Source organism: Scomber scombrus, chromosome 10, assembly GCF_963691925.1.
Source record: "Scomber scombrus chromosome 10, fScoSco1.1, whole genome shotgun sequence".
Taxonomy (NCBI): Eukaryota; Metazoa; Chordata; class Actinopteri; order Scombriformes; family Scombridae; genus Scomber; species Scomber scombrus.
Window position 1 is genome coordinate 27,532,268 of NC_084979.1, and position 27,074 is coordinate 27,559,341.

The window sequence follows — 27,074 nt, forward strand, 5'->3', positions numbered from 1 at the left end:
TGGATAATCAGCATAAAGAAACAGGCTGACGTGCAGACAAATTTCATAATAGCTTTATTATGGTCAAAGAGGTTTTTATAGAAGTGTCATAAATGGAAGTGCTTTTTCATTTAGAGAAATGGAAAAAAAAATATATATATACATCAAAATCATTTGAGAGTTAATTGTGAGATGTAAAACCACATTAAGTTGTTTGTCCATCTAGGTGACAGAAGTGTGCCACCTAGTGTCCAAATGTAAGACTAGGCTTTTTGGTATTGAGCTGTTTTTTTTTGGTTTTTTTTACCTGACATGTCCTGCCATTTTACATTTTACATGTGAAGGGCAAAAAGCACATGAACTCCTTTACTTCACCTTTAAAACAACACAATGGATATTCTCTGTAAACCATACATTCCCACGACGGGGAGCATGTTCTTCATTTTATCCTTCACCACACGCTTTCACCATCTACCACAGATGTTTGTGAAAGTTGACACTGTAATGGTTGAGACAGCGATGAACAGCAAATAATCATGTCTGAGAAAAAAAAGGTTAAAACTGTTTCTTCATGAGTGTTGAGTAATTTTGCATTTTTAAGCTTCCCTGATTCTCTTAAACACAAGATGAAGAATGGATTCAACGTTTTTGAAATAATCCATTTAACAAAAAAGTGCTTCATAAACACAAAACAATCGATTTCCCGTATTTTCTTTTTTTTTTTTTTGCAGAGCACCACATTATCCTCCGTAGCTGCACTGTAAACTAAATTATTAAAGGTATTTCCTGACAATGGAACTGATAAAACACAAGACCTCGAGCTGATGATGTACAGGTATGTGAGGTGAAGGCAGCAGCCATATATGATAAAAAAAAAGAATATATTTGATATTTTATTCTAAAGGCTTTGTCTGGTTACAAAGAGGAAAAAAAAAGACATTGCATTGTGTCAGGTGGGGAGATTAAGGGTTCAGAGCGATTTGTCCCTGGGTTAGGTCACATTTAGACTTCCTTGTCAGTGATTATGTTTAGAAGGCAGTGTTCTCCATCATCCCGTAGGCCTCACGCAGTCTGTTGAGGAGCTCTTCCTTCTCATCCGCAGGCAAGAAGCACGACTCTGCTGAGCTGATGTTCTAAAAAGACACGAAGAGTCAATAAAAAACCATGTTAGTGTGTTTCTATATAGTTTGAGTTCACCTTGAAGGATAGGTTCACAATATTTCAACTCAAAAACTGCCCATATGATCACTATAAGAGGTTTTCCTCACTGTAATCAATCCTCCTGTTCATACTGGCTGTTAAAAGATCCCTTTCAAAATGTGCTTTCAGTGTAAGTGATGGAGGACAAAATGCATTTAAAAGTTGATCTGAAACTTATATGAGGCTTCAGCAGTCTGAGTTAGTCATATCAAGTGGATATCTGCCACATTTACAGTCTTTTTAGCATCAAATTCCCTGTTTGTGTTTCCCTGTTGAGCTGTGGTGGAAGTATAGGAACAAAAAGAGGGAAGATATCCACATAATTTGGCTAAATTGGAAGGCTGAAGTTTCACGTTAGCTTCAGACAAACTTTTAAATGCAAGACTGCAACACTGAAACACTGAAAGTTAGTTTGATGCTTTAGAAGAGTTAGATGACTACTCTCAAGTCTGTTTAGTAAATGTGACTCCACAGCCAGCAGCTGTTTAGCACAGCTTAGCATAAAGACTGAAAAAATGCCCAGGCTCTGTCCAAAGGGTGTGAAAAAGTGCCAAAATGTGAAAAAGTCACAGCTCCCAGCCAAGAAACAGGATCTGAGGCTTCCCAGTTTGCAGTGGAATACTTTCAGTCTGTGGAAGCTTTTGTTCCTGCTTTAATTAGCAACCGAGAAAAAGACTACACACAACGCCATCAATTCAAATCATATTCAATGTCTTCATCCTGGGAACTACCACTATAATAATTATTCATGCATTTGATCTCACCAGTCTTTTGAATTCCTCCTCGGTGAATCCCATGTATTTCTGGGCGGTGCTGTAGTCGAGGTGCAGGCTTGAGTTAAAGATCAAAGGGTCATCTGTGTTCAGGGAGTAGTTGGCTTTGTCCTTCCTGAACCTGCACGAAGGAAATGATGACATCCACACAGAAATATTTAAATGTCTTTAAATGGAAAAAACCTATTATCAGACTGTCACGTAAAGAGTAAATGCAGCTCACGTGATGACGGGGTGTTTGGTGAAGTCTGGGTCGCAGGCGCCTGTCAGCTTACTGGAAATGGGACACACCTGCAACAGCACAGGCAGCACTGAGAAACCGAAATGACTGCAGTCTCCACTAGGGGTCAGCATATCACTGTGTCACTACTAGTAAAGTCAGATTACTGCATATCACTATAATTGATAAAATGATACATCCTTAATGATTAATATCCAGTGTGTAATTATGAACAGGGCACAGAACATTTAATAGATTAGCTAAAAGACAACTTGTATATTAAAAAAGCTGTGTTGGTGATTGAGCTTTGTGATGATACTGTTGATTTTATTTACCTCAAAGTGCATTTTTTGAGCCAGCAGTTGTTTGTACAGGGTTTGGTCCTCCAGGGTTCTGTAACCGTGTCCAATCCGTTCAGCTTTCAACACTTCTACAGCCTGAAATATCAAACAGGGGTCACGATGTAGGCAAAAAAGGTTATAAACCACACACACACACACACACACACACACACACACACACACACACACACACACACACACACACACACACACACACACACACACACACACACACACACACACACACACACACACACAAAAATCCCTCCATGTAGTACGTCAGCAGAACCTGCAGGGCATTTCTAGAAGCACACTCACAACTGTTGTGGCATAGCTGAACTGTCACTTTGAAGGATGGCTTCTTAGAGAGCGGCCACGTGCTTTGGCAGCTAAAGTTCAGTGAGACGTGCGGTCCATTAACGGAGGTTGTTGCGTTGTAGTCGAGAACAATAAAATAATCAAGACTACCAATCAGTGGTGGAAAATAATTACATATCAAGTACTGGACTTAATTGAGTATATCCATTTTCTCCTGCTTTATACTTGCACTCCCCTACGTCAGAGGGAAATATTGTACTTTCTACTTCACTACATTTATTTGACAGCTTTATTGACTTTTCAGATGAAGATTTGACACAATGGATAATATAACAAGCTTTTAAAATACAACACATTGTTAAAGATGAAATCTGTAGTTTCCAACCTTTTTGTCTTTTTACGTCTTACAAAAAGCAGTGTGTAGTCGAGCTCACATTTCAGATTCTATGAGTTGTTAACAGCTCCACCAAATAGTGATTTTTCCCTCTAAACTTCTCACATGGTTTCATACACACACACAAAACGCCTTCTCTTGTTTCTTTTGGATCTCCTCTCACCAGTAGCTGGTCAAGTCATCTCTATTGTTAGTACATGACTTAGCTGTTCAGTTGCTGTTCCAAGGTGTACTGTGCAGTCCTCAGATGACCCCTCCACCCTTTCAGAAATGTCTCACAGTATTGTTAAACAGCTTACCTCCTTCACCACGGATGCTGGGCCCACCTCTCCTGCATGCACCGTTCTGTGGATCCCGCAATTCACTGCTTCCTGTCAACACAATTAATCAGAGAACACATCAGCGACCAAACAGCACAGCCAAACATCTGGCTTTCACATCATTGATGCTGCAGAATCTACTGAGGTGTCTCCGTATTATCATTAGGTAAGATAACATACTTGCTTTGCTGTGTTTCAACATTCTCTACAAACAAAGACTGAAACTGATTTTTTACAGCACATGACAACACATCTCCTCCTTTCATTTTAAGCATTCTCAACCTTGTACAAACTGAGGTTCGAGTGAGGTTTGCCTAATCTTGTAGTATTTATCTGCAGGTCATGTAGTAATAAAGATTTGAGATATTAGAGTGGACTCTGCTCTGTGAGTTCTGCTGTTTGTTAATAATTGAACCACGTTTCAATTTCTTCCATCTATATAGATTAACCTTTAGAGGATGTCATGGTAAATGGACTGTACTTATATAGCGCTTCTCTAGTCTTTCCACCACTCAAAGGCTTTTACACTACAAGTCACTTTCACCCATTCACACACACATTCACACACTGATGGCAGGGGCTGCCATGCAGGGTGCCAACCTGCTCATCAGGGGGGAAACCAACAGTCACACTCACATTCAGACACCGTTGGCAGAGCCATCAGGAGCAATTTAGGGTAAAGTGTCTTCCCCAAGGACTCCTCAACATGTGGAGTGGAGGAGCCGTGAATCAGAGCGCCAGTCTTCTGAATAGTGGATGACCTGCTCTCCCTCCTGAGCCACAGCCGCTCCAGAGCTTCTCTACACATATCCATAAAATATAATAAGTTGAATTATCTAGCACCTATCAAACCCAGATATTACAAAAGACAAAGGCAACAGAACAAATATGCACACTGTATAAATTTCACATAATAAATCATGTACCCACATTGTATTTCATGCAAATAGCTGCTATATATATTCCAAATAGCACACACATAAAAATACACACATGCAGAACTTTGATCTTGATAAAAAAAAAAAAACATTTTCAGAAATAACTCATTGCAAGCTCTTTTGATGTTTTATTGATTTTGAGGGAAAATGAGCTCATCAACAAACTGTGTGCAAAATGTGTAAATACTATACTTCTGATTATTTAGATTTTAGTGTCCGGTTTATGAGTTATTGACGACTTGTTAGCCTCAAATGACTTAATTATCACACAAGTGTAGGCAGTGAGAGTATGTAAAGAATTTTTAGTGCCTCTACACACAACGCGTGCCATCTCAAGTATCAGCGACTGAAGCAACTTAGTTGTAAGGCTCTAAACTCTTATCTCTCTTTTCTCTTTCATATGGACACACACACATACACATGAAGAGCCTGACTCTGCAAAAAGTTTACTTTATTGATAATACGCAAGACTTGCTCTACCATGTTAGAGATATTTTATATTTTATTTTATTGACGTCAATCTCAGACTAAAATTGAAATGTATAAATAACCTATGATAGAAGTTCATAATAACTGTAATAAGAGAATAAAAATATAGACACCTGTAGGTAATGTGCAGCTCTGTGTATGTTTCAGGGTTTTTAAAAACTGATATCTTTAAATCATCTCAAAAACTTGTACTTATGTAATTTTTCATTCGACTCCTGTAACTATGGCGACATCTTTGACAGTGACACCTGCCTGTGTGTCTCTGTGCTGCTTGGGTTGCTGCTGACAGGATTTTCATAATTAAATGAAACCTGAATCTAACAAACTAATCAGATTAAAAAAGCTGCAGCTGACTAATAACAAAAAATCATTATTGTTATTATGACCCATATACAATAATTAATCATCCCCTGTTTATGAAGAGGAGGCATGGAGTTATATAAACATGTATCGTTATCATGTCAAAGGAGATAAATATTTGGATGGGTAACAGAAAAATAGTTTTGAAAGAATACAGAAATGTGAAAAAGAAATATCCAGTATTAATGCCAGATATCTACAAGGGCAATGAAGCTCTAACCCTTTTCATTTTCACATAACCCCTAAATATGTTGGGATTTCTCTTATCTGGCCTGAACTGTCCTCATGCAGTCAACTCCAAACAGTCTGTGTCCATGCAATTATTTCCAGGTCCACGTCCCACGCTGCGGTGTATTAACTGATTAATCTACCTCATTCATTATAGTCTGACAGGCAGATTCAATTACTTAACTATTCTCTGAATTAATCAATAAATGCTGGCTGGAAACCAGATTGGATTTTTTGAGAAGCATTAGAGCCTGTGAGGAAAATTGAAATAAGGTTTTTACTCCCACTTCACATCCTCATCAGTTGGAGATGATGATGCATCCTCTGACAGGGAAGTAATCTCCTGCTGTCTGTCACCTGTAACACCTGAGCTCAGCCCTGTTTTACAAATTCAGATCAGCATGTTAGCAGGCACATTGTGCTATAAACCATGTCTGTGCAGAACGTACAGTACTGTACATCTCCATGGTAACTGATCCTATAGGTTGCATTCAGGCAGTTCAATACAAACCATGTTAGCGTGTCAAATGAATGGTATCACATTAACAATGGAAAGTGGATCTTGTGGGTGCAGAGGAGAGAAACTCTTGACTAAGAGCTGGGGCAGAGCTAGGAGTTGACAAGATGTGTGGCTAAGCCCAGAATTAGGGCCAATTGTTGGTTCAGGATTTAATTATTTTACTGCATTGTATGACTACTGCAAACATTAGTGGTAGTAGTAGTGATATATTTGGTCCTTATTCATTTGGTCCTTAGAAATAAAATGATAAATAAGGCATTAGATCAAAAGGAAAACAAAAAATATTACATTGATTTTTTTCATTAACATTTCACTCTAACACTGTCTCAACTGAAACAACATATTTTAAAAAAAGATTCAAGGATTTTGAGAAAACATTCAGGGCTGCAGCTAAGAATATAGGTGTTTTCAGCTAAATGCTAACATCAGTACTAACATCAGCATGTGCCAAAGGATAATGCTAACATGCTGATGTTTAGCGGGTACTGTATAATGTTTACCATGTTAACCATCTTAATTTAGCATGATAGCTTGTGTGATTAGCTAATTAATGCTAATCACAAAGTACAGTTGAAGCTAATGGGAATGTCATTATAAACCAAAGTATTGGACAAATTAAGAAATCAACTTTGACTTTTGAAGTTAAGTGATCATCAAAGTTGTTACGGTTAATCTTTAATGTCCATACAGAATTCCACAGCATTGCATTCAATAGCGTTCACAACATTTTATTTAAAACTACTGATGTCAACCTGTAAGAGGTGAAGTCATGTGATCACCAAGGCTAGACACTATCAGGGGAATCATCCCATCAATCAATGCCGTGACAAGTCTAGACCAAAGTGGTGGACCGGGCCAAACAACTGACATTGCCATTCCCAGAGCCACTGCAGTAGCATATCTCCTGTAGTGTCTCCAAATCATTCACCCGCTCTACGAAAGAAGCTTCAAATTCTTGGATGTTTCTGGTGCGACAGCCTGCAGCCATGTTTCCATCAGCCAGAACATGAGCTGGGACTATAAAGTCTCAAAAAGACCCAGTATGTTATCAGTAAAAAATATGCCCCGCTATATTTTAATGCCAAACTAAGCAGTCTACAAATGTTTTTACACTGTCTGCATTCTTCCTCCAGCAATCATACTTATTATTAAACTGTATGAGAAACCATTTTTTTTAAAAACACAATCAAGAGCACAACACAGTCCAGCTGTTAAGCCGCCCTCATGCAACTGTCCCCATTATTATTGTTGTCGTTGTTGCAATACAAGTTTAAAGCTGCGTGTGAAGCTGTGATTAAAGTCTACAAAACAAAGACAAAAAACCAACTCCCTTTATCGTCTTCCTCATTCCAGCCTTTAATAGAAACTTTCTGTGGTATTATATAGATGTTTGGACATGCTTACCTCATAGGCTTTTCTGTGTCCTGGATAGTTTTCACAGTTGAGTGACTCATCACCTGCCAGGTCAATAGCCACCACTCCCTCGTTGCGATATTTCTTACACAGCTCCACCACGTCCATAGACCAGCCTGAGGAATTAAAACACATGTATTACATCCCGGCTCTGCCCCGCCAACATGCATGCAGATGATGCGTAGATGAAATGTGATGATACAGTCACAGCTTCACTCTACTTCAATCTGCATCAATCTACAGCTATGACAAGCACAAAGCAAACCATCATGCAATGGTAAGTCATTGTTTGACTAACAGTGAACAGGACCGGTTCTTATTCAAATATGAGATGTTTTGTGGAAATGTGCTTATTTGATGTGTCTTGCTGAGAGTTAGATAAGATGACAGATAGCTTAGTTCAGCATAAAGACTTAAAACAGGGGGAACAGCTGGCCTGGTTCTGTCTAAAGGTAACAAATTGTACTTGCTAGAATCTCCAAAGCTCACTAATTAACTTCCTCCGCCTGTTGCATGGCAACTCTGTTGTGACAATAAGACTCCAGGAAAGTGACTGCTCCCAGCCAAGAAATAGTCCCACATATGAACTAAGCTGTCTCATAATTACCAGGAAAGATTGTTTTCTTGTAATTATGATTTAATAAGTCATGATTACGATTTTTTTTTTATTCTATGTGCTTCAGTATGATATGAATCTTCTTATCTAACTCTTGGCAAGAAGGTGATAAAGTGTATTTCCAAAATGATGCTACATGAAAACATAACCTGCACCTTTTACTAAACCAGAGCAGTTACATACATATGAGAGTGTATCAGATCCAGCATTGATAATCAGGAGATGATTTAGTTTCATTCACATTCAGTGGGCTATATATAGGATTGAAATGTTAGGCTGCGTGCTGTTTAAAGACAAACTACACACAGCTTTACTACAGCTAGTAATTTGAACTCTTCTTAAAATAGCCTGTTATATTTTATTTCCCCCCGTCGCTAATGACAAAATCAGATATCCTGCAGACGGTCAGGAAGTTTAAACACATAAAAAATGTCTGTAATCACTCGAGGATAAGACAGAATATTTCAAAGAGTAGGAGTGCAGAGTGACAAATACAAATTGCACTTGGTTGCCCTCTTACACAGGAAATAGCTGCATGAATATAGCAGCGATAATTTATTACAGTCTCATTATCACAGTTAACCGAAGATGCAACAACTTTTCATGTTACTGATCCTAATTTACTGGTACAGTTTATAGACCGTACACAGCTACTTCAACTGGTATTACAACAACTACTACAACTATTAATACAAATATGATGTATATTAGTACTGTCCTGTGAGAACCATGCATCTCCAAAAGAAACACTGCATTTTTCAAATAATCAATTAGTTTTTCAGCTGTTAATTGTCTTAAGAAATAATTTGAACCCTCAAAGAAATTCACTTAAATCCTTCACAACAATTCACAGTCTGGAAATTTGGAGATACATGTTTTTTCACTGGATAGAGACAGGTTATGTTAAGTAGTTTGTGTGGACTTTCTAATATGAATAACTGATGCTTTGAGACAGTACAACAAGGAACCTTATCTCAGAAGGTTGTTTGGGCAGACAGGAGCATGAACAGTTCATTACTTGGCATGTGGCGCATGCAGCATAGAATGGACCTGGCTTTGATATTGAAGGCCCTCTCCCCCTCACTGAGGCCCGTGTTAACCAGATGCACCACATCGTCCGGGCTCAGGTCGCCTCTGAGTAGAAGAGAAACACAATGAAAAAGAAAACATTTAATATCCGTACCTATAAAAGCACAACACCGTTTTTTTGTTTTTTTTTAACAATCAAGCTGAAGCCAATCAAGCAAAGACTCTTACTCTGTCTGGTTCCAGGGGATGGGATCCACTTTAGTGTTAGCCAGAAAATGCGGGCTGTATCTGACCTCCACGTAAATCACTCCTTCCTTTGCTTTGTCCTCAACAAACTCATAAGCTATCCTCTTTATGGCCTCTCTGTCTCCGCTGAAAGGAAGAAAAACAAAAGAAAGAGAGAAAAACACAAAATAAATGACATTGACCTTTAACTTTTTCTGATACATTTATCTCACTGGTGCAAATAAAACCATTAGCTGCTGCTCATCCATCATCCAAACTATGACAGCTTTCAAGATAAGCAATACATGCATTTAAACAGTGTTGCTGACACAATTATACTGATCTCATTTAAACATGTTCTCCATATATATATATGTTCAAAGTAATAGTCATAGTTAATAATTAAGTATAAGCTTCATTAGATGTATTCTTTTGATTCATGATATTTATTACTGGAATTATTATGCAGTCTTTAAAACTTTTTTCCTCCTCTCAAATATCTATTTTATGTCAGCCTCCACCCTCAATACACAAATAATCACATCAAACAGAAGTCTGGCATTTGTGTGTGTGTGCCACGGACTATAAAAGGTGTGTTTGATCATAACAATCCTGCCTCTGTGTCTGTCAGGGCTTTATAATCTTCATCAAAACCAATATATTCATTTGGAGAAACAACACAGACATAGAGCTTTGTATTTATTAATGGCTGAAAATAATCTCTCACCAGACCAGAGTGCATCATTTTTCACTACAGTAGCTCCTACCTTCGCTTTATCTACATCAAAGCAGACAGCAGAAGAATAGTGGAGTAAAATGTGTCACATAAAGTTTTATAAAGCCTAAGTGAAGGTCAGAATCACTTGTTGTTAACCAATTGGTGAATTAAAATAAAACACTGATTATTAAAGTTTTGCTGAGAGATAATCCAACTAGTTAATTAATATGCACAAAGCTTCAAATGTCTGTTAGATTTTTAGACCTATTTTTAAACATTAAACCATGTGCACAAAACCTAATGGGCTAATTGGCTCAATCAAAAGGAACATCCAATGAAAAATAGTCCAAAAGCTTTCTATAAAATAAAATCTTATATTCATCCCCCTTTATCCTCTTCTTCCTGATAATTGTTGTAACTTTGTGGTTTTAACTTTCTACATTTAGATTTTGTCATTTGTCACTTTTGACACTTTTATCCAAAGCGTTAGAGGAAAGTGAGGTTCAAATTCTAGCTAATCAAGTTCGAGTGTGATGGTGTTGCATGATAATGAGTGTAATGTCATGAAGGTATTAGGAGAGTAACAGCTCCATTTTCCTCCTTTCCTTTAGACTCAGCAGCACGCTGTTTGTCCTACATCACATGACAGAGAACAACACTGCTTCCAGCATTTACACTGAAAGTGAATGCTAATGTCACAGATCTGAATGCATGTTGTTGCGCCCCCCCCCCATCCCCACAAACTCACACACACACACACACACACACACATCACTGCCACCTGGCTCATACAACAATTCTGCATTAGCTAAACCCAGCTAGCAGGTTCCCTGTGTTGTTGAATCCATACAGCACACAAGGTTTTTCCAAGAGCCTTGATATAGAAGGCTCCATTCAGCACAACCAACCACCACAGACCATCATTGTTGTGAGCTTTTACGGCCATTGAGTATCTGAAAGACTTTATTTGGTCTTTCCTGAACAGTTCGGCCCTGTCGCTGGATGACTAAATATAAGACAGAGTGACACCAGAAGGGGTCTCCCAACCGCTTTACTCTACTCCCGGGAGTTTGGTTGCCAAGGTGACACTTGATCTGAGTAATGATGTGATCCTGTTCTACATGTCTGGCATTTAAAATGACACCCACCCCAACCCAACCCACCCCCCCACACCCTCCTCCTTTCATCCCCATCACGCTGTAGAATTACATTGCATAATCCTGCTGTGTCTTACATCTAAATCCTACCAATCATAAACACAGCGGGCCTTAAAACACTTCAGATAACATAATAGTTGTAACTGCTTGTGTGATAACAAGCTGCGTGAATGGACTTTGAATCAGTTTCTACATACCCTCACTGTGGACCTTGGTGGAATACCTACAGTATCCTCTGAGGTGAACCCTGACTCTTACATGACTCATATCTCACTCTTTGTACACCTACTCAACAAGAAAACACCTTTGGTAATTACGAAACTGAATCCTCAAAAGCGTCGTATCAGCACTTACGCAATCACGTGCATGTACTCGGCAAACTTCCCCAGGAACTCGGTGAGGGTGGCAGGCTTTTGGACGATGATAATCTCTGTCATCCTCTCCACGGTGTTTGCTGGCAGAGACATGCCGCGTCTCCTATAATGAGAAGAGGGTAAAAAAACAAAAAAAATAAGAAAAAAGCAACAGTTCAGGAACAGGAGTGAAATTCATGGCACTATTTCATCTTTAACCCAAATTGGAGAAAAGTAGCATGTAGGAAACGGTGACAGATGTTTTGCTATTATTTCTTAACAAGAAGGTTTAATAGAGGACTGTTTTTTCTGTAATGTATTGAAGCTCGAGCTATTGACCTGACAGTTGAATTATTAATGACAGAAATAAACAAAAGAACGAGGCCAGGTCTAAATTCGTACTTGGTAGAAGCCCTGAAACTATGCAAGGATTCATTAAACCTATAGTGATATTTTACTCTCAAAGCACACAAACAGATATTTGACTTTAGAGCTGATAATCAACTTTTGAGGCTGAAAGTTAAAATTGCTCCAATCAACATTTTTGTATCAACCAATGAGTCAGATAACTGTAAGTCATTTGAAAAAGGTCGCTCTCATCAACAAACCCTCGGAGATTGATCACTGCGCTCAGTATTGTACCATATTTTAGCTCAGTGTTATGGTTTGTTGGCGCACAACATAAATGTTTTGGTTCCGCTGTCATCAGGTTCATTGAGACCAGACACAGCAGGCAGCGGACAGATAAACAGACTGTACCCTTTACCTGCTCAGTCAGCACCAAGCCACAAACAAACAAAGTGAGCAACCAGCTGGTGAGCACAGTGGAACAATTTGAAGCTTAACAGCCAAATATTTTCTTCAGGTGTAGGTGGAAACCAAAACAGAGCTAAAAGGAGAATATTGGACTAAAGTTGATCGTCTGGACAGAAACACGACTGTAAACAAACGCTAATGTTGCTCCATGTCTGGTAGACGTGTACACAGACAACTGTTATTTGATATGTTCACATGTAAACTTGTAACTTCATAATGTAAAAGCTGTTTGTCAATGTCCTCAAACATACGTTTCGTGTTTGTAATTTCCTGTTACTTATCACTTGATGATAAGACCATATCGCCCTGGCCACGCTCTGTTTCACTTCATCAGCAATTTCCAAGTATTAAATACGTTGTTTTTTTACAAACTCCACAGAAGAACGATGACATTTACTTGTATTCGTATCTAAACACGCAAGTCTGACTGAAGAGTCACCACAAACACATTAAAGCTAAGTCTAATATGAAGAATCTAACTTACTTGGCAACATCGAGAATAGTCTGCACCCTGATGGCGCCATCGAGATGCACATGCAACTCAACCTGTGGATGAGAAAAACACATGGTGATGAATAATAAGCCTAGCAAAACATGTTATGTTCACAAAGAGAGAAAGAAGAAAAGAGTAAAGAAACACAGACAAATATCAGATACCCTATAGTGTTAAAAAGAGAGCAGTAGGAGTAACAATGGTGCAGTTCAATGTTTTGGCTGCAGCTCATCATGAATGCAGTATGCATGACTGGGCAACTAGTGGTGAAAAGGCCAGGGCTGCCTGAGAAGGGTCAAAGAAAAGTGTTCAGGCTGCTGTACGCCAGGATTTATCCCGGCAGATGACACCGATAAATCTCCTTTTCCTCCTTCAACAGCTGAGCCCTGAACTATGGACATCGGTCAGGGTGAGAATCAAAGTAAAAATATCCCACCAGAGACATTAAATTCTTATCTCCCTCTTAGCACGGTTATGGAAATCAAGCCCAAGTTAAAACCTCTAATGTGCACCAGAAGCTGCAGCTAACACAACTGCCCTTTGACTTTCCATGACAGTGTTAGCACAGTTTTCTTATATCTCAGATATTATTCTACATTCCTGACTCCGAGTGATGGGCTCGTACATTAATCTTTTCGCTTCTCTTCCACTCCACCCATGTTTTGAAGCAAAGGGTCCGCACCTCCTCAAGCTCAGTGACTATATGCATAAACAAAGCCTTTCCAGAAAGGAAATCTCCCAAAGTTTCTTAGGAAGGCTGGGGCTCCTCTGTCAAGGCCGAGGGCAGTAGGGGGCAGTAAACAAAATACCAGCACTTAAATACCGCCCTTAAATTTGAAGAAGATAGCACATAGTACGACAGCAGTGTGAGACGGTCCTGTCATGAAAAGGTTGGCGCTGTTTTCCAAAAAAAGATATCTGGAGGTCTTCATGATTGCTGCAATACAACGAGCGCTGTTATGTAGTGAGACGAGAAAAGGAGAGAGAGCCGACTACTGGACTGACTTCAGTTGAAAGGGCTTGGTTGGGGGAAAAAAGATGTCTTTACGTCTGCATAGAGATCAGGATTTTGCTATATTTGGATCAGAATCTGATGAAAACACACAACACAGTATTGATTAACCTGATTATCTGAGTTTTGGAGTATTACACTCAGAAAAACTTACTTTGATTGTGTAGTATAGTGACATTTAATGTTATATAGAAATACTTTGGATTTGAGGCCAAGTTTTCAGGGGATTATAAACATAATAAACAACTTTAAACTGCAACTATAAGTTATTCATTAGTTAATTGACAGAAATGTAAAAGGTAAGTATTCTGATGATTTTTTTTTAACTTTTCAAATATGAAAGGAACATTTTGTGGTTGCTTTTGTCTTCTATGATGGAAAACTAATGATCTGTGGGCTGGGACATAACAAGATATTTAATGATGTCATCTTTGGCTTTTGGAACCAGGATCATTATATTTCACCATTTTCTGACATTTTATTGACCAAAGGAATTGAACCACTGTTAAAACAAATGTGATAAATCAATACTGATAATAATCGGTAGTTGAAAACTAAATATAAGAGCAAACAAGTTCAACAATTAAAATGCCATAAAACTGGATTTATGAATTTATAATGGCTGCGGAGCTTCATCCAGCTGTTGCTCTGGACAGCTCCAGCTGTTCCACAAATGGAAAACTTGGACCCATCACGTGTTGAAGAGGAAACGTTCAAACATGTTCGGAGACATTTTGAGAGCAAACCACAGTGAAGTAACATCTGTTAAAGGCTGGATCTGGATATATGGTAAAGGTCACAGCATGCAGAGGGATTTTCTGAAGGAAGTATCAGAATTTATTACGATGTCAGAGTATAAAGACTTCCTCGATGGAGCTAGATACACATCTCCACTCTAACTCTAAAAAGATATGTGAAGTTAAGACAGGGGCTTTCAAAGTCTGAAACTGTGGGCCTCCCCTCAGACAAAGCATGGACAAAGCCTCCCCCCTTAGTTTACTCAATTCCTGGATGCTTATGGGATTGTGATTATGTTATTTGATCCCACAGACACTCAACAATTGAGCCAAGATAGTCTAATATTATTATTTGATGCAACTTCAAACTACATCAAGCAAATAAAAAGGTCTGACTCAAAGCATTTATTAGTTTCTGACTCTGGGAAAATGGGAAGAACAGTAAAATTCCCCCAAAAGTACTGTTTCTCTGTTTCTCTGAACTCTATTGTTAACCAACGTTTAGGTTATTCTACACTTCCTCCTTTTCATAAGTAATTTAATAACTAAGGTCATATTTTTCACTTCCATTCACTGAGCCTGACAGAGAAGGGGAGGAGAGGGGAAGGGATGCCCACCCCTCCCTCACTTGGAAAACCTAAGCTGTAACCATCATCACGAGAAAAAGTCCTCATAAAAGTACAAACGTGTTCCCAATTAATGAAAGTAAAAGTACTTCTTAAACAGCAAGGACCCAGTCAGAGTTGTCCTACAGTATATTATTATATTATTGGGTCATTATTACAGAAACATTAACATGTAAGTGGTACTTTAATGCTGCAGCTGGTGGAGGTGGAGCTAATTTGAGCAACTTTATATACAGCTGGGTTGTTTAATCTATAAGAAAGCATCATATTATACGAGCTGATCGTATATATTGTAAACTTAATCTATTTAAAAAGAAATGAGTAACTAAAGTTGACAGATACAGTAACTGTAATGGAGGAAAAAGTACAATATCACCCTGTGAAATATAGATTATACATTATATTGTGATGGAAATATAAGTAATAGTTCTTATTTAATGTCCACTGCTGCTTCAGGCGTAAATACATTAACATTCTTTATATCATATGTTCTTGAAGAAAACTGCTTTGTCAAGAAAAAAGGCCCACAAAACATTTTAAAGATTTTTCAACCATCATAAATCATTATAACTCAAATAAAAAAGTGCCAGATTGTGAGTGAAATCATGAAATGTGACATCTGTTTTCTTTTAGGAACACACTGGACTCCCCACAGTACATTTTGTTTCCTGTTTTTTTTTGGTTTTGTTTTGGATTTCACAACAAAATGCAAAACATACACTTCTTCCAGATCAGCTCTTGTGATAACTTGCTGATTTTTGTGGTTTTTTCAGTCTGTTGGTTGGACCAAACAAGACATGCTTTATCTATTTCAGCATTTCTTTTTATCCTCTTCTTTATTTTACTCCTCAAAATCCAATTTAAGTGTCTTTTTATAGTTTGTCTTCTGTTCCTTTTGCATATTGCTTTAATGCCCTTTATGTCTTATGTAAAGCACAAAATAGCCTCGTTTAAAGGTGCTATGCAAATATAATTGTCCTGATGACATTTAGGTGGTGGTGGGGGTGGGGGAGTAGATTAATAAGTAATTGAAATTAAGGTTATTTGCAGGTTTAATTATGCTGCTCCATCTGTGTGTGACATGAAGACAAAAGACCCAGCTGCCGCGTGAAGGAAAAATCGTGGAAAACTAAATAAAGAGAAGGAGACAGCACGATTCTACCCAAATATTTACAATGAGAAGTAATGTTTCTATTTGAAACTGTTTGTGATGTGTTTACATCTATTTCCTTTCCTCAAAAGCATGAAGTGTCAGAGCATCAGAGCTGTAAAAAGACACAGAACAGATGTTGAAATCATTTGCAAACTACAGGAAATCCTGTGCAGTTGTTTCAGTATACGCAGACCTTCCTGCAGCACATTATGGTATGGTACTATTATACTACTGTTATATATATCTGCTCATTTGTAACAGCATAGAGGCAATCCCTCAGAGTGTTATTGTGCAACAGGGTTCAATCCGCAACTGTTTTGCAAGAAGCTGATTGATATCGACCCCCTACAAACTATTGCTCAAGTTTTAGAAACCACAAAATAGGAAGTTAATATCTCATGTCTGAGGAGCTCTACTGTCTCAGTTCTACTTGTGCCAACCAATGCAATATTTCTTTCTTCTCTCAGATTCAGTGTTTTATTTTTTGTCTATAATTTTCTTTCCAGCTGTGCCGGAACAAAGACTTCTGAATTCTCTTACAAAAATTAGAGCTGAAACTATTATATCAGCTTTCATTTAAGTCGACTGACTGACTATAAGGCACCTTAAACGTGATTCTTTTTCATTGAAAAGTGGGATGCAGATAGAGGTTGGTTCTGGATATGATCATAGGTATGTAGAAGGCCGTCCACACTAAGAATGAAATTTTACGTGTAAACATTTTACAAATTTTTACCAGGAACTTCCTTAATGGAAACAGGGCTTTTTTCCCCCAACTTACCATCAGAATGCATTACAAATACATTCTTGATTTATTGCCAGACACAAAGAACATTTTTCTAATTACATCCTCATTTCTGTTTTGACAGCAGTTTCTGTCTTTAATCAGACATCAGAAACGTCAGTCTTAACAATCCTTCCTGATTCATCTTCCACTAGTCATTTCTCTGCAACAATTACTGTAAAAACTGGTTAAACTTTTAACGTGTTTTTGAAAAGTAGGCTGTGTCTTATACACCTGTGTGTGTCCTATTCACCAGTAAAACACAGATAGAGGTTGGATCTGGATATGATCATCGGTATGTAAAAGGTCGTCCAACTAAGAATGATAACTATAACTATAAAGATAACGATGTGAGCATCCACACCTATGTCGAAAATCGATATGCTACTGAAGAGCTGTTACTGTTGTATGTTGTACAGAAGAAGAAAAAACGAAACCAGGCGGGTGCTGATTGGAGACAGCAGCAGATGTTGACGAGCGATATGCAAAAGCACAAAGATAAGCAGGTTTTATTTAACTGTGGCAGCGACACACAGTATGAGCACAGATCTGGGTGCAATATTTGTGCACAGCGACAGCTTTTGGGACTCGAGTGAGCATACAGCTACACATTGTATCAAATATACAAGCTTACTGGGTTCTTTTACAAGGTTTAATTGAAACTCTTAGCCTAACCCGATCCCGGTCTGAGTTAAAGGAGAACCGGGGTGGTTGTCACATATCAGATCTCGGTCCAGAGGGGGCGCTGCTAAAAAGTGTTGGTACTGAAAGTTTCAGAATTGAGGTGAGATGTTACTTCAGAGGTAATTTCAGGAGTAAACCACTTGACATTAAGGTGAGAGGATGTTTAGTTTAGTTTATAATAAAACAATTATTACCATTTAAAAAGTATGAAGAGAGAGCGATTCTACGCCTCAACATGTGGTTTCTGTCTGTTTTGTAAATTGAATATTTTTGGGTTTTGTACTGTTGGTCAGACAGAAGAAGACATTTGAAGATGTTAACTGGGGCTTTAGGACAATGTGATGAGCATCATTCACTATTTTCTGACATTTTCTAGACAAAACAATGAATCAATTAATCCAGAGAATATTAATTTATGTGAATTTGCTGCTTTTACTGAATATCTTTAGATGTTTGACTCCTGATTGGACAAAAAAAAGACAAATTAAGTCTTTAACTAGAGCTCTATAAGAATATAACATATGATTTCAACTATTTATTGACATTTTACAGAACAATTATTAATTTATGAATCAAGAAAATAATCAAAATGATCATTATTTGCAGCCTTAGTGAGCTATATGGTGACTGATGTCAGCGTATGAAGCATTGGCAGTGAACTAGTGAGGCAGGACACATTAACCTAGCCACTGGTATCAATTGTACAACAACAAATTAATATTTAATTAGATTATCTCTGCAAGTAACCACCACTCCCCAGGGTCTCTCCTTTTGCAATTCATGAGCTCTCACCAAGACACACACACACACACACACACACACACACACACACACACACACACACACACACACACACACACACACACACACACACACACACACACACACACAGTATAAAGACTTTGTGTGTTCTTTCCATATCTCTGTTAACTGAGCTAGTTTCCTGTCTTCTTATCAGTCAGCTCCTGCACAGTCCAGGTGCACGCTGAGACTCCAAAGGGCACAAGTGAGCATATATTTCATGCCGGTGTGTCTGATGTGCACGTTAAACTACCAATCCAACCTGCATTTCACTTAAAAGCTTTGTTATACTGGCCACTACTCTGTACTACCTGATAAAATAACTGTAATTGGGATAACTGGCGAAAAAGGGTTTTTGTGATTTTGTTCACAATGTTCAAGTCTGTCTTACAACAAGAGTCAGATGCTCATATGAACACTGAAAGAGGCCTTTCTTTATTTCATGGGAAATCTGCAATAAATGGATTCACAAAGAGGAGCTATCTTTATTCTCGGGCGGGACCACGAGTCTGTGCAGACAAATGAGCCCCGAGCAGAGTTAAACACTTACATTTATTATAGTCACACTGGTTCAGAGCAGTGTACAGCCGTTATCATCATGTGATCATACCTCTGGTTATCACATGCTGCCAGTAAATGACAAACCACATAGTTTTGTTTCTGCATTTTTGCTAAAAGTCAAGATTTTATATTACACAGTTACATCTCGCTGTAATCATTTGTCTGATCAAACAGGCTGTTAACAGATTCACTTCAAATGTGCTTTCAGTTTATAAGCTTCAGTTTATCTGAAGGTAGTTTAGTCTGAGTTATTCATATCAAGTGGATATCTGACACATTTACAGTCTATTTAGCATCAAATTCCCTCTTAGTGTTTCCCTGTTGAGCTGTGATGGAAGTATAGGAACAAAAAGACTTTGGTACTAAAAACACTGTAACATTGAAAGATATCTTCTTAATTTGACTCATTTGGACGACTGACGTTTCATATTAGCTTCACTAATTTCACTAACTTCTCAACTTTTAAACACATTTTTGCACAGAAGGAGGACTGTAGATTTTGTCCTTCATCACTTACATTGTAAGTGCATTATCTTGCATTCATTATCTTCTAATGCAGCATTTTGTCTTTAAAATTTCAGGAAATGGTGAAAAATGTCGGTCACTGTAACCCAAAGTCCAAGATGCAACCTCAAATGTCCACAACCCAAAGATACTCTATCATAGAAACCACAATAATAAAACCTTTATAAAAAAAGTTTTTAAATGACTCAAAATGATTAATTGAGCATCAAAATAGTTGGCATTTAATTTTTTGCAGTGACGAGAAATTCAGCCACATGAATTTAAAATGAGCCATTTAATCTGACACGCACACAGTACAGTAATGCAAAGTCCCTCCGTCTACTGTCTACAGATCAAGATGTTAAAAAGCAGGTTCAGTTATCAGTGTTAAATGATGTGTGAATGCTCATTAAATATCAGTAAAAGGCTTCATTCATGACAGTAGTGCAACTTGTTTAAAGCATGCAGTCACATGTCAAGTGAAACATCTTTAATGCAGGTATAAACAGGCCCGTAGCGAACACTGAGGGCACCAGGGTCACGTCCTTGGTTTTTATTTTCTGGGTATTTTACAATTTTTCCTATATATATATTCCTTAAAATGTTAAATTAAAGTGATTAATTGCTAAAACTACTTGGTTGCATGTGTGAACAAAGGTCATCATCGTCATCATCATCATCATCATCATCATCATCTCACCAGCAGAGCTGAACAGGTCACAACGTGTTACATTATGTGACACACACGTAATTACACTGTGAGTGAGGAAGCTGTTACATACATACATGCAACACTTACTACATCAGTCTGCTGTGTTTGAATACAGGTTGCACTTTCAATTACACGACTGGTATTACCAATATGATGTTGGTAATGTGGATAACACATATCCTCTTATACAACTCTGTGGAAAATGTTTGGGGTGTTTTTTGTTTGTTTGTTTGTTTTTGCAAAGAAATAATTCCAAAATTGTATAGCACTTCTTCTCTTGTATTGACCGCACCATTTTTTAGGGATGTACAAACCACCAAATCTATAATGAAATCCCTGACTGGCTAACACACATCCTACAGTAACAAAAACCCAACAAACGGTGCAGTAGACTGCAGTACATTAGGTGAGCAGTGTCCACAGCACGGCTAACTGATTAATCAATGCTAATTCGTTGCCTTTGTTAATTGAGGACCGATAAGCTTCTTTAAGCTTGTTCGGCTAATGTTTAAGACATCAAACCCTGGTTGAACACTGAGTAAACCATTTATGTCATTTTTGGTCATTGCCTAAATTACATTTCAGTCAGCCAAATCCATACATAAGCTACGCAAAAATCAATTTCCATATCATGTCCCCTTTAAAATGATACCATCTGCCACTAGAGGGTGCTGCAGGGCCCTTAAAAAAAAAACCATGTGTCTGTTTCACAGGTAAATTGCTTTCAGCACTAATACTGTACATTGACATAGTATCTAAATAACAAGTCAGAAATGTCTTTCATGAATGCATTATAATGCATACATTCATAATACAGTCTTCACATTTTTCTCCAGGGAGGGGGGGCTGAGGTCTGTTCCAGAGCCCCCATTAGAGGGGCTAGGACACCTGACCTCAGTATTTCTGAAATCCTGGCTACGGCTCTGCTTTTAAAAACACCAAACAAAGACAGCTGTAATTAAAGTTTCTTTTTAACATGTGATTCTTATTCTATTTCTCTAAAATTGTAAGCATGCTTCTTCTTTTTGTCACAGTGGATGTTTAACCCAGTGTTTACGCAATCACAACGTGCGTAAAAAAGCAGGAAAAGTGTGCCGGTCAGTAATTCACCACCTTTCCATTTTTAAATAATTTAAAGCTCACAGTAAAGTGAGCAGACTACACTGTTTGATAGCGTACCTTTGGCTTGTTGAATACCACTTTTTCAGAGGAGTGCTCGGCCATCGTGAAGAGTCTGCGGCTGCCTTGGAGCCTGCTGCTGCACAGAGAGCTGATGAGGACTGGAGAGCCGAAGCGTATCGCTGCTAGTCTGACTGTTATATGCATGACTCAGGACACGCCTTTGTTCAGCCGCCGGCGAGAAAAAAAAAACCCACTCACACACAGCAAGTGCTCTTACTGTACAATAAACTGAGTGATTTGACCAGTGTCGCAGGTTGTGCGCTCCAGTGCAGTAATGTAGACTAACAGGTAGAAGGATTAACAGTTCTGTGAGGCAACAGCTTTGCACCCATGTGATGAGAGCTTTACCACCAGGCTAATTAATTATGTTAAACCAGGTTACGACACAAAGCAAATTGTTAGATATTACGGACTCCACATGCAGGCTGCAAGAATACCAGTCCATCCTCTGAGGGATAAAGAGAATGTGGTGAAACAGGTTTTCTAATGGGGAGGGGATTTAAAAGACTACATTTTTGCACACCATCTGAATACCTGCTGCTCTCTGAGTTGTGTAAATCTGTCTTCTCAGAAGCTCCAGTCATCCCCTCAGTGGATGCTCTGAATCAAAGCCAGAATCCCTTTTATTCACCCAATGAATCATAATAGACACACAGGAATCTGTCTTGACAGATTAGCGATACCTAAACGCATATCACAATAGACTGGGACAAGAAATAACCAGGAACATACATGCATACATACATACATACATACATACATACATACATACATACATACATACATACATACATACATACAAGGGCAAGTAATAAGTTGTGCATACAGCCTAAAATCACTTGTGCACTGTGCATTGTCACTTTTAAAGGCGTAAAAGTCCATAACAGTATTGGAGATCGAAGCAGTGAATTAAAAGCAGGTGCAAAACTGCAAAACTCCAGATTCTGCTGTTTTGTTGAGGTGCAAACTTAAATAAGACTTCCTGGTTAAAACTCTGATATCTGACATGCAGATTTGTGTTTGAAACATTTCTCTCTTTTTTTGCCTTTAACCCTTACGATGGTCAAAACACAGCTTTCACTTCAACATGCTTTCCACTGATTTTTGTGGCAATAACTCATAAATATGACAAACCTATAGATCTGATGATGGTTAAGACATGCACTGTACTTAAACTATACTAAATGATGTTTACATTTGTATTTTCATCTTGTAAAGTTTGCATTTATTGTGTTTATAGTTTAAACATTCATAGTTTTAAGTGTAATTCTCAACTCTGGTTATACAGTGCAGCTGACAGTTCTCTGTGCACATGACAAAAAGAGTTACATTTAGATGTGATTGATTACACCCCTGCTGTATGTATATAAAGAAACATATTACATAACCCATTCAATATGTATGTCAGCACTTCCTGCACTCTTTCACACTTCAGTTTACAGTCAGTTTGACCTGTATATATATACACACACTATATGTTGTTTTTCACACCTACTACACCACCTATGTTATGTTATCTTTATTCCTTGTTTTGGTTGTATGTCTGTGTGTATCTTCCCGATGTGGCGCTGATTCCGATGTTGAATTTTCATATTATAATCTACACCTGTGATTATATTGAAAGGACTTTATATGCAGCAATCAGGGAGTTGGAGTCTGATTGATGCCACCATGCCAGATCACATACTGTACATTTCTTCTTTGGGGAACAAAAGGAATACATATATTTCTATGTAAAGCCCATTTAACATATAAAACTTAAAACAATGGCTTATTTAGGTGTAATAAGAGCAATTTAGGTTCATTTCTGTGTTTCACCATCTCACCATCATTGAATGTGTAAATCCAGTTTGTGGCAATATGAAAAGTTACCACTGCGATTCTTTTCAACATGTTGAGATTAACTTTTATTCTTAAAGCTGGAAACAATTATTCATTCATTATTATTAACACACACAGTGGTGTCAGTTGGACTCCAATCAGTGAAGAAATAGTCGACACAATACCAAATCAAAGTCTAAACAGCTGTCAGGTTAAATGTCGAGCTTGTTTACTCTGTTTTGGCTGCAGATTTATGACTTTAACCAACATCTCCTGAAACTGACCCAATCGGCACCACGGATGTCATGTGTGTCTGACTTTGTTCATCAACTTCCACTTCTGTTGCCCAGATATCTGCCATCTGCTGATACAAGTCTTTTTATAGTGCTTTGTAACACTGAGACACATTCCCGTCGGTCATGACTTTGCAAACCGTGGAGATGTTTTGAGCTTTGTGTTGTGTCTCATTGAACTAAAAGATTCATAAGAGTCCCTTTTTACACATGTTGGTGTTTCTCTCAAAGGATCAGACACAAAAACAATCAGATTTTTTGTAGCTAACTCTGAGAGATATATTGTGTAATGTTGGTAGTTTCAATTTCATCTGCAAAGATTTTTGGTTTTCTGCTCCCAACTAAAACCACAGGAGTGGAAGTAGATTTTTATTTGTTGTGCTCAAAGCTGATAAATGACATTTAAACAGCTTTGTTGTTTGAGATTTAATCTCCTGGTTATTCAGGCTATTCTAACTTCTATCAGTTTTCATCAGATCTACTTTCCACTGAAACTGAGTGAGTGAAAACCTCTTCAAGACTGAACATGTGCAGAGATTTCATTGCCAGTGAAGGATCATCTGATGGCTTTGTTGTTTAGCTCCACCCTGTGGTTGAATATGGTGTTGCTATGCAGCTGCAGCGTTTTATTAGCAAGTAATGCAGTTTGGATATATTGTGGTAATGAAAATCTGTATTTTTCTTTCAGGTTGCTTCTCTTTTCTTTTGTCCTCTACACAAAAAAAGCAAACAAAAAAAACATCCTTTACCTGTTTAGTGGTGTTGAAACTGTCCTGCCATTAGTTTTCTTGATCACATTAATGAAGACAAAGGAGATCATGTAAGAAATGACTCTTGATAATGCATAAATCTGTTTTCTTATCAGAGAGCATTGGTTCCATCATGTTTGGAAAAAATTGCACCACAGGTTAAAAAAAGTATAAATGTGACGAAGGTATTGTTAAACCAGTAATTTATCAATTGAGAGGATCCCCCAAAATGAAAATAACCAATAACAAACACCTGAAATGTATTTTAGTTCTTGGCTTTTGTTGCATGAGGTCCAGCGTTTTCTTTTCAACCTCCACCATATCAAAGGCAGATTATCCGTCCATCTCTCTTTTGATCCACAGCACTGTATTGATTTCTCAGTGGTCACGTTGGTCGGATAGGTTTGGTTTTCAAACGCTTTTCAACCTCTGTCACATCAGAGCAGCGAACAGCAGGAGGACGCTCTGGTGGTCTTCTTTTTGATGTTTTGGATTTTCCCACAAATCACAGCTGTTTTTATACAAGGCTATAAATGCAAACAACCTTATAATTATTATTTTATACATTAATATTGCTCAGTTCAGATCCACATATTGTGATGCATGTTCACAAGTCTGAATACCTATTTAATATGAAAGCACTGAAAAATCCATCTTTGTCTCCATATCCCAAGTCTTTTTCACAAAACTGACATTTCTATAGTTGTTTGTGTTTTTTCATATATTTTCTATATTTTCATTTTCCTGCATGAAATTCTAAATGCTGTTGTCCACATTGCTTCAAAACACATCTGTGAGAGAAATGCAAATTACTATTTATTTATCCTTTTTATGACTCAAAGCTTGGTCAAATTTAAACCTGTAATCCATTTTCACACCTGAGGATTTGGATTGCTCATTCATACATCAAGCAGCAGCATTATCAGTCATTTGTTGTAGTGTTTCTGTTCACCTGATGCATGTAAATCCAATTTCACTCTCCTTTAACTCTGTTTTTGTCTCCACCAACTCCTGAGGGAAATATCGGTCTCTTTAGCTGCTAAATGCTTAATGCACTACTTTCACCAGCTAGTCACAAACTGTTTCGCTGAAAACTATGCTGAGTAGAGCAGTGAGAGTTAATCAAAAGTGTTTGAGTTAAAAGACACTTAAACACTTCATAGAGTTGAGGGAAACTGATAATTATTGGTGGGTTCATTTCTTTGAATAGGCTGTATCATACAGTATTGGAAACAGTCACAATACCCACCATGTGTAAACTTCCTGTATGACCTTTCCTAAAACCTCTGAATTAAAAAAATAAAAGTAAAAAAGTATATACAGTGCCATACAACATTTTGGATGGATTTATTTTTTTGATCACTTTGCAGGTTGTAGTTTGGAGGCTGTACTATGTTATACTGAGAGGTGTTTCTTATATTTTGTCGCCCCCATATAGTCATAAAGAACTATCTTCATTGACAAGAAGAACAAGGAGTCCTGTAACAGATGGTTTGCTCCCCACAGAGTCCTGATCTCAACATCATAGAGTCAGTCTGGGATTATACAAAGAGACAGAAGCAGTTGAGATTTCTCCAAGATGGAGGAACAACAACAACAACAACCGACCTGCCGAGTATCTGAAAAACTGTGTGCAGGTGTACCGAGGAGAACTGCTGCTGTTTTAAAGACAGAGCTGCTCACAACTAACAATGATTGAATTTAAGTTTAACTTTATATATACTATATATATAAAGAGAAACTATTCATGGTATTATTATTGAAAGCATCCTCATTATACTTGTAGTGCCTAAAACTTTTGTAAACTACATATAATTCTGAAAAAAAGCTCAGAAAGCTCAAGAAGTCGAGCCATCATTTAGGCTTAGATGACAGACTGTATATAAAGATCAACTAAGATGTTTAGGCTCCACTTCTTGATATACAATCTACATTTTAGATCCTCAAAGAAGCAAAAACATCTGAGGTCAAAGTTCACTGATCCTTGTACACCTGAATGTAATACAATTATTATAAGTGTTATTAATTAAACCTGAGCTAAAGGTCATGATATCAAAATGTCTGCCATGAAAGAGGGAAGACAATCCTGGGTTAATAATTGATTTAAATATGTCGAAGTTCATGGACAACAATGTCTCGGTTCATGTAAGCCTATGTTAAGGGAACAGTGTTATATGACTTTGCCGCAGTAGATGAACGTGTGATAACATATCATGAAATGTAATTGCTGATAAGGAAAACACTGATAAAATAATAATCAGTAACAATGTTCACAGTTGAGGTCAAGCAGCTATAATGAAACTACCCTCACTTGGCCACTGGAGGTCTCTCTAATCACATTAAAAAAGAGGGTCTTGTTCAAGAGCGAGTTCAAACTGTCTGTGGATGTTTAAACCCTCCGTACTGTCTCACAGGAGCAGACTCACTCTGCTGCTATTCGTAAACAACTTCAAATATCAAAGCATTAATCCTGCAAAAACAAAATCATTATATGCAACCAGAAAAAGTAACTTTATCTCCATATATATTATTTACATGTTAAAGAGTGCCACGTG

General features: G+C 37.8%; 1 protein-coding gene across 1 annotated transcript; it reads right to left on the bottom strand.

Moving 5' to 3' along the window:
• Positions 1-57: 57 nt before the first annotated feature.
• On the bottom strand, positions 58-21,800 carry ada (adenosine deaminase). Its single transcript, XM_062427409.1, has 11 exons — positions 21,654-21,800; positions 12,892-12,953; positions 11,593-11,715; positions 9,367-9,510; positions 9,128-9,243; positions 7,485-7,609; positions 3,525-3,596; positions 2,508-2,609; positions 2,176-2,243; positions 1,944-2,073; positions 58-1,112 (listed from the first exon to the last, which is right to left on the bottom strand). Exons 1-11 carry the CDS (start codon positions 21,798-21,800, stop codon positions 1,008-1,010), a joined length of 1,194 nt encoding a protein of 397 aa, XP_062283393.1. The 3' UTR covers positions 58-1,007.
• Positions 21,801-27,074: the final 5,274 nt, after the last annotated feature.

Bases quoted from the DNA above. Each gene is read 5' to 3' on its own strand.
- ada (XM_062427409.1), bottom strand. From the start codon at position 21,800: ATGCATATAACAGTCAGACTAGCAGCGATACGCTTCGGCTCTCCAGTC. The intron at 3,597-7,484 runs GTAAGCATGTCC...TTGTGTTGACAG, and splicing joins GACACAGAAAAGCCTATGAG to GAAGCAGTGAATTGCGGGAT. The intron at 2,074-2,175 runs GTGAGCTGCATT...TCCTTCGTGCAG, and splicing joins ACCAAACACCCCGTCATCAC to GTTCAGGAAGGACAAAGCCA.